Genomic DNA, 7,986 nt, shown 5'->3' on the forward strand with positions numbered 1-7,986 from the left:
GTGGGGGCGGCGGGCGGGAAGGGCGCGCCGCCCACCCAGGCCCGCCCGGCGCCCATCGCGCAGCACGCGTTGGAGGGACGAGCCCGCGAGACACATGGCCCGATTCAGCGGCGGGCTGCACGCGCATACCTGCGGGGTTCTCCGCGGTGGAGTGTCATGTAGGAAAACGACCTTTTTCTTCAATGAGATTCCAATGAGACGAAACTGCCAAATCATCGGTGATGTAAATTGCTTTTTTTTTGGTTGGGTTTATTTGTTTTTTGATGAGAGAATGAAGAGGTGTAAATCAGCCACCTGTAACAGAGTTAATGGCCGAATGTCGTTTTTTGTTGCCAGCTTTACTATTATTTTTGATAAAGGAAAGAAATGATGTAGTAATTTATCGCATTTTTTCAGGGTTCTTTGAGGAACCTCTTATAGACGCTCTCAGTTTTCTCTTCCGCCTGGATGTCGATCAATCTCCGGCTGACGGGTGCACTATTGGGGCCCTAGGGCAAAGCTGCTTTTCGTTGTTCTTACCACTTAGCAGATTAGGGTTTGCTCTTTTTGTTACTATCGTGCTGTGTTTTCATGACTTTCTTATCTCTCTGGGTGAGCTGCACATATGAATCGAATCTCTGATGCGCACGAATCCTTCTTCTCACATCGCTTTTTTTTTTTCTTACTTTAGTATCAGCGGTTATTGCTCACCTTTCTGTTGCTCTCAGCGATGTCGAAGTTTTGCCCTGCACAGCGCCTTCTCGGCCTTTCGACTAGCAGCGTCTGGGAGGAGATGACACCACTAGCCAACAAGTACAAGGCAGTGAACCTCGGTCAGGGCTTCCCTAAATTTGCTCCTCCACGGTTCCTTCAGGAAGAACTTAAAAAGATTCTCGAATGTAGTGATGAAGCACCTCTTGCCCACCAGTACTGCTCTCCCCGCGGTGATGCAGAGCTTATAACGCAGCTATGCAAAAGTTACTCGAAGCTTTTCTCCCAGGATGTTCAGCCTTCAAATGTAGTTGTGACGAATGGTGTGACACAGGCTCTCAACGCCATATTTCAGGCTTTTATCAATAATGGCGATGAGGTTGTTCTCGTCGAGCCGTTCTACGATGCCTACTACCAGGACATCTTTATCACTGATGGTGTGACTAGGTACGTCTCTCTCCAACCCTCCAGCGAATCGGCTGATAGCTGGAAGCTGACTCGCGAGGCTCTTCTCGAAGTTGTTAACGATAAGACCAAGTTCATTCTCATTAACACGCCTCAGAATGTTCCCGGTAAGGTCTGGGATGTTGAGGAGCTCCAAATGATCGCAGATGTGGCAAAGCAGTTTGACGTTGTCGTGATCTCAGATGAGGTATATATGTATCTCACCTACGGAAAGCCACACATTTCCATAGCATTATTGCCAGGTATGTGGGAGCGCACTATTACACTTTGCAGCGCTGGAAAAACGTTTTCGTGCACCGGATGGAAGATTGGCTGGGCTGTGGGCTGCGATAGGCTGATAGCGCCGATTGCGCAAATTGTCTCCTACCAGACATTCTGCTGCTCGACACCATTTCAGATCGCTCTCGCTAGAGCTATGGCAAAGGCTGAGGAAAACGGTTTCTATGATATCCTGCGCGACAAGTACGCAGCGCGCGTGAACCAGCTGTCAAACATCCTTACCGCCAGTGGTTTGTGCCCAGTTAACCCAAATGGTGGTTTTTTTGTTCTCGCTGATATCAAAAAAGTGGATCCGAAGCATTATTACGATGCTTCGAACAAGTCACAGGCAAAGGACTGGCAATTCTGTCTCTGGCTTACTAAGAGAATTGGCGTGTGCGCCATTCCTGCGACAGCTTTCTGCAGTGAGAAGAGCAAGCCACTCTACGAGAGTTATGTACGCTTTGCCTGCTGCAAGCCACAGTGTGAGCTGAGTACTGCCAGTGAGAGACTCCAAAAGTTGCACGAATATCTTCTCTGAAGCTAGCCTTGGCACAACCTTCTGTTGTCTTACCTCCCTTCTTTTCAAGTGATAAACCTAGGCGTATTGCTATGGCCTCTCTGTTTTTCTTTTCAAGTCACTCCCCCTTCTGTCCCCTTACTATCAGATGACTCACTATTGTGTAGTTGTCGCTGTGCTTGCCCTTTATTAGCGTCACTGATGGTACGCATATATGTCGTTGAAGTTTTTCTCTGTCCGGTGAAGTCCTCCTTTGGCTTCTCTCACCTTTTTTTCTTTATCATTGTCTTAGGCAAAAGAAAACGTACTGCTGAAATATCAGCACTTGCTGCGGGGCAGCGCGCTGGCACCCTCACCTGCCGATACCCTCACGTGGCTTGCGCACCACTAGGGTAGCTGCATCGAATGCATCTTACAAGCTTCAGAAGCACAACCATAGGCCACTATTATTATAGCGCTACCTCATTCTGGTTGTAATAACTTGCTTTTTTAGTACCTGTGCTTTCGCCGAAGCTCACTGCATTCCTAACCTTTCCGCTTCTATCTCTCTATCTTGGGATTTGAGCACACTTGTGTGTTGCCTCGGTTTACTTACCGGCTTCTTCGCCACGTTTGGTGCCTATTGGCGAATTCCCAAAAAGATGTCCTCCCTGCCTATGTGCGCCGAGTCTCAGAAGGTGGCTTCTAGGGCGTGACGAGGCAGACTTGCGCTTAAGGCCTTTCTCCGTTTCTTTCGCCTCATTCATGTCCTCTTCCTCTTCTTTATTTTGGTATCTCTTGGCCAGGCTACCCCCATGAAGAAAAGCCAGTTAGAGTGATGGAGCTAATAATCAGGGACCGCTTCATCGAGTTTGCTGAGAGGCGCACCGCTGTGCACACAAAGTATGGCCGCTCTGAATCCACAGTACCGCAGACACCAACGGAGAGGCTTTTTATAGTTCCCCTTTGGAGCAGGCTTCCCGCTGATTTCGAAGAAAACGCACTCGCGCTCTCCCATCAAATCGACGAGCTCCACTCAATGCACTTCCTCTTCTTGGAGCCGAAGCTCCGCCGCAAAGAAGAGGAGGACCAGCTGCATACTTTAATTGATAAGCAGACGGCTGAGATTCAAGCCCTTCTCAAGATGTTGGAGCATACGATTGTTGTCGGCGCTCAGCTCAAAACTACATACTCTGAAGAGGAAGTACGCATTGTCAAAAGCATCCAGATGCAGCTAACAACTCGCTTCAAGGAGCTTGCTCTACAGTTCCAGTCCGTCCAGAAAATATTTGGAGCACTGTTGCGCCGGCGAGAGCAGAAATCCAACAAGTACACGAAGATTGGAAGCGAGGCTGCCTACGAAACTGTCCAGCAAGAGGAGAGAGTTGCGCAATTTCTCCAAATGGGCATCACAGAGCAGGACATACAGGCTTTCCTGATCGAGGATATGCAACGGGATCAAACGAACAAGGAGATCAAGGATATCCTCGATAGCATCCAAGAGATTCACCGCATGTTCGAGGATCTTCACACCATGGTAGTCGATCAGGGGTCGATGCTGGACAGGATCGATTACAATGTCGACAAGGCACTGGTGAGTGTATCAAAGGCTCAGATCGAACTGGAAAAAGCTCGCGAAAATCACGGCAACTGCATTCTTATGTGACGGCAGCGCGCCGTACTTTTGTGTACCTCTGCTCACCAAGCGCTACTACCACTTGCTTGCGCTCTACTTTTTCTCCTCATCGAATACCAAACCAATACAAAGTAAGTCACTCCTAATCATTGGAGTAACTCAATCACACTTTTGTCTGTGCCGTTTTGGCGAGCAGGTGTCTGAACTGTGATTCTTTCCACTCTCCGCTTTTTTACTGCTCCTTTCTCCTAAATGACGTCGTTCTCTTCGCATCACCTACAACTTACTCTCTTCTGCGCTTCAAGCTGTCTGCCTCAATACAACTCGGTAGTTGCTCCACTCTTCGGCCGCCACTCTTTCTAGGCTGAAGATCCCCCCTCTGTCTGGCATTAGAGAATGCGGTCTCTCACCGATGAGGAGACGAAGAAGCTCTTCGACAAGCTTGCACAGTACATCGGGGCAAATACAACGCATTTGCTGGAGCGAAAAGGAGAGGAGGAGCACGTATTTCGCCTCCACAAGAATCGTATTTGGTACATGCCTCTGCGCCTCGCAAAGCTTGCTAGCTGTGTCTCCAAGACTAATCTAATGGGCATTGGCGTTTTGTTCGCCAAGGTGACTCACAATGGAAACGTACGCATTCAGGTAACCGCGCTCGAGTACATCGCACAGTACTCACTCTTCAAGATTTGGGTGAAACCGAACCAGGAGCAGCGGTTCCTGTATGGTGGAAACGTTAGTCGTGCAGGTCTTGGCCGTATCACCGAGTCGACACCAAAGTACCAAAAGGTCGCCGTCTTTTCAATGGGCGACATCCCCTTGGGTTTTGGTGTCGCGGCCCAAAGCACGCTGGAGTGCCGAAAGTGCGAAATGAACACACAGGTACTTTTTCATGAGGCTGATGTTGGTGAGTACCTGCGTGATGAGGCTCGCATGACATAGGAGGGCCCCTTTTGCCAGGCACCAGCTCTGTGTTCCACAGAGATGCTTACTGTATTTCCTATAGTTTGTAGGCGCGAGTTTGTGTGTTTATATATTAGGAGGCGTGTTTGTGGCAGTGCACGTACCCTCTTAATGGTAACGTTTAATGCTGCGAATGCCTTGTGAAATAGCGCAAGAGTACCGCGCAGAGAGTGTATGGCTTGAGACTCGGGCGCTTCTGTTTCTCTCTCTCTCTGGATCTGATTTACTGTGAGCTTTTCTCCTTCACGCCAGAACTCTTCTTCGCTCTATTGGGAGATAACATAAGGACTCTGCAGTAGAGGCAGTTTGGCGATACCACAATTGCACACTGCGCATGACCATCCTGTGATGCGTCTCTACGATGAGTCTGTGGAACTTTTTCTCTCTTTCATTCGTGCTGCCTTTTACATGGTCATGCCACTTCGCTCTCCTATTCAGTTTATTTGCGCATAGTTTTCTGAAGTATAACACTACATCACCTCTGCCTCACAGCACTATCCTTGTTGCGCAACTCTCTCGCGTACACAAGTTTTCACAGTAGCATAGCTCCGTGCTCTCTTGCATCTCTGTTCAACTTATTCGTGCATCGAAGCAGAAAAACGTACAGCGCAAAAGGCAGTAATGTCGGCGACCGCCAAGACACTGAAGAAGTCAGTGGACCGTCTTCGTGGACAGATGATGCGGACGGCCCATGGATTTCGTGACTACAACTTTCGTCAGTACTTTGTGCAGCACGTCAAGGACGACTTTGACGCAGTTGCAAAGCTCCCTGAAGAAGAGCAGAGGAAATTTTTAGCGACAGAGGGGCGCGATAGGCTGCGTCAGCTACAGCGGATGGTTGTGGTGAACCAGATGTATGCCAAGCGGCCTGTCTACTTTGACACTGTCGCGCAGAAGCACCATCACAGACATGATGACGGCACGGGTGAGCCAGTCGTGAAATGAGTGATATAAGCCAGGCATGTGAACCTCGCGTCGTCAGTTTCATCTAAGGCTGCTCTTGTCGAGCCTATGCCATGCAGCCATAACTGCATTCCTTTCGCTCACGCGCGTTCACAGTTTACCGCTATCCTTTTTCTTTTTTGCACTGTGATGAGCACGGTGGCTGTTTTGAGCCTCGGTTTACTGCTTCTCGCGCGCAGGCATGGCACAGTCTCAGTGATTCTTTCGGTGAGTAGGGACTTGGCGAATACGTGGTGAAGCCGGGGGTTCGCATACGTGGGCCACTTCGTGCTCATTTTCCTTTGTGATGCGACAATCTTGTAAGGGAGCGGGAGGATGTCCCAGATAATCTCTTGCCAGTCATTGTTCCTCCCCGAGCTTGCTTTATTACCTTTGTCTCTTCCTCTTTCCGCTCATGGACTGCACTGTGTTGGCGAGGGTGTGCGTTTCACGCGATGCAACTGGAATCAGATGCAAAACGTCACATAAATGCTTGTGCCGCTCAGCATAGCTGCCATCGCAATGACACAGTGCACACCCAGAACAACTATCTCCTCCAAAAGATGCCATCTTCCTCAGTGCAAGGTGATTCCTATTCTCTTCCTCCTCACGCCTTCTCAACTTTCTCTTTCTACCGTGTGCCTACACTACCGCTTGTAGCTTTGCCTTGCGTGTTCAGCACGGCTGGAGGGCTCCTCCGAACCTAATCTCTCACTTTTCTTCTCCACTGTGCTACAACGTGCACAAGAGAAAGAAGACCAACACTAACAGCTCTGCTGGGGTGCGGTAGAGCAGCGCAGCCACGCGGTTCGCTTTCTATCCGGAAAAAATGAAGAGTGAGCTGATGGATGTTCTCTCTGCTTCTCCCTTTCACCTCCCCAAGGAAGCTACTTAGTCTTCTTAGGTCAATCTGTGTCACTTCCATCTGCTTTGCTCCCAGCATCGGCGCCCCTTTTACTTCCTTGCTGCTAGCGGCTTTCTCCATACTTTGTCGCCATCACCCTCATCCTCACCTATGCCACATTCTCTGTCGTCTTTCCTCGCTTAAAGAGTTGCTTCGCTGATACGCCCGTTTCGTTCTTTCATGCGCGTGTGTAGACAGCCGAATCTGCGCATAATGGTTCACCAGCTCTTGGATGGGCTGATGGCTAGTGACAGCGGAACCTATTTCATGACCATGAACATGCAACAGGCCAGCTCACTTGCTAACAGCGCCATCATCGCCAGCGACGTCATCAGCAAAGGTCGGCAGCGCTCTTCCACAGAAATAGGGACGCGGGGTGCCACCCATGCTTCTATCAACGCTGTGCCAGTCACGGCGCGCGCTACGGCACGCACGTGTATGCGTTAGGTCTACCTGAGGTGCGCCACCGAGAAGACGCTTTTTCAAGCTGTACGAACACCCTACTGCCACGCCGCCTTGTCCCCTAACACCGAGGCGTGTCTAACACAGTGTCGACAATGCATTCAGTCCGTGACCGGCAAGCTCAGGGTATGCTCTACGAAGCAGCTCAATGTATCAAGAGTGGCGCATAACCATCCGCCAAAACCTCGACTGATTATATCACTTTCACATCCTCTTTGAGGCGGCATCGCAGGCGGCGAAAGAAAGTCCAGTCGCTGCCACATCACGCGCGGAGACGATGGGGGCAGCGGTAGCAGCCACTGCCGCAGGCGGAAACATCTGCTCGACTCGCAGTGCTAGAGTCACCGCCCATCCGGAGCCGCACCAGCGCCAGGACCCGTGTCACGCCTCCAATGCCCTCACTGCAATTGCGACGATGCTAAGGAGTCTAGGCGTTGGGGTGAACAAAGAGGGACACGAGCGGCTCTTCGCCAGTGATGGAGCTGGTGTGCAAGGCTACTACTACTACATCTGGTGACTTCACGTGAAACGGAGGGAGAGTACGGGGGGCCACTCTCGGCTGTCGCTGGGGTGACGACGGCGTCCTCCACCGCCTCGGCCGGCGCAGGTAAGTCAGGCCCGGTGAACGCGTTCAAGTATACGCCCTTGTGGTAATCAATGCTGCTGCTTTGTAGCCATACCGGCCATCGACTCAGCTAGTACGCGTACCGCGAGGGCCATTGTCGCAGCCGCCGGCGCAATCGCCGCCGCCCCCAGCCTCGTCGGGACGCCGTCGTTGCTGAGCTCTCCTCTCTCCCACAAAAGAGTTCGCCAAGTCCGAATCGAAGCCTTCACAGGAGACTTAGCCAGTGCATACAATAACGTCGCCGGTGGGAAGGGCGGTGCACGAAGAGCGCCGCCATGACAACATTACCCTTGCAAGAGCAAGACCAGCCACGGGGGATCTATGGGTCACAGCTGCGACCGCGACAGCGAGTCGACCTCCATCAGAGGAGCTCGTGCGACAACTCCAGCGATGGCTTCAAGAATTCGAAGGGAACCAGTCAGTGTAGGGGTAAATCGATCTGCGAAGGACATTTTCCCGTGTGTGTGTGTGTGTGTGTGTGTGTGTGTGTGTGTGTGTGTGTGTGTTTGTGTGTTTGTGTGTTTGTGTGTGTGTGTCGTCCG

At 51.0% G+C, this 7,986-nt stretch overlaps 4 protein-coding genes across 4 annotated transcripts, besides 1 other annotated feature; all 4 read left to right on the top strand.

Annotated features, from left to right (window-relative positions):
• Window positions 1-147: part of a repeat region that runs on past the window's edge.
• Window positions 148-709: 562 nt separating this feature from the next.
• On the top strand, window positions 710-1,954 carry LPMP_331400 (glutamine aminotransferase, putative; the record flags this gene model as incomplete). The annotated part of the gene is made up of 1 exon (XM_010703930.1): window positions 710-1,954. The coding sequence occupies one exon, from the start codon at window positions 710-712 to the stop codon at window positions 1,952-1,954; it is 1,245 nt and encodes a 414-aa protein (XP_010702232.1).
• Window positions 1,955-2,750: 796 nt separating this feature from the next.
• LPMP_331410 (Qa-SNARE protein, putative) lies at window positions 2,751-3,578 on the top strand (the record flags this gene model as incomplete). The annotated part of the gene is made up of 1 exon (XM_010703931.1): window positions 2,751-3,578. One exon carries the CDS (start codon window positions 2,751-2,753, stop codon window positions 3,576-3,578), a length of 828 nt encoding a protein of 275 aa, XP_010702233.1.
• A 366-nt stretch (window positions 3,579-3,944) lies between these two features.
• LPMP_331420 (hypothetical protein) lies at window positions 3,945-4,490 on the top strand (the record flags this gene model as incomplete). The annotated part of the gene is made up of 1 exon (XM_010703932.1): window positions 3,945-4,490. The coding sequence occupies one exon, from the start codon at window positions 3,945-3,947 to the stop codon at window positions 4,488-4,490; it is 546 nt and encodes a 181-aa protein (XP_010702234.1).
• Window positions 4,491-5,132: 642 nt separating this feature from the next.
• LPMP_331430 (iron-sulfur cluster assembly protein, putative) lies at window positions 5,133-5,456 on the top strand (the record flags this gene model as incomplete). Its single annotated transcript, XM_010703933.1, has 1 exon — window positions 5,133-5,456. The coding sequence occupies one exon, from the start codon at window positions 5,133-5,135 to the stop codon at window positions 5,454-5,456; it is 324 nt and encodes a 107-aa protein (XP_010702235.1).
• Window positions 5,457-7,986: the final 2,530 nt, after the last annotated feature.

This window comes from Leishmania panamensis (assembly GCF_000755165.1).
Source record: "Leishmania panamensis strain MHOM/PA/94/PSC-1 chromosome 33 sequence".
NCBI classification, from domain to species: Eukaryota; Euglenozoa; class Kinetoplastea; order Trypanosomatida; family Trypanosomatidae; genus Leishmania; species Leishmania panamensis.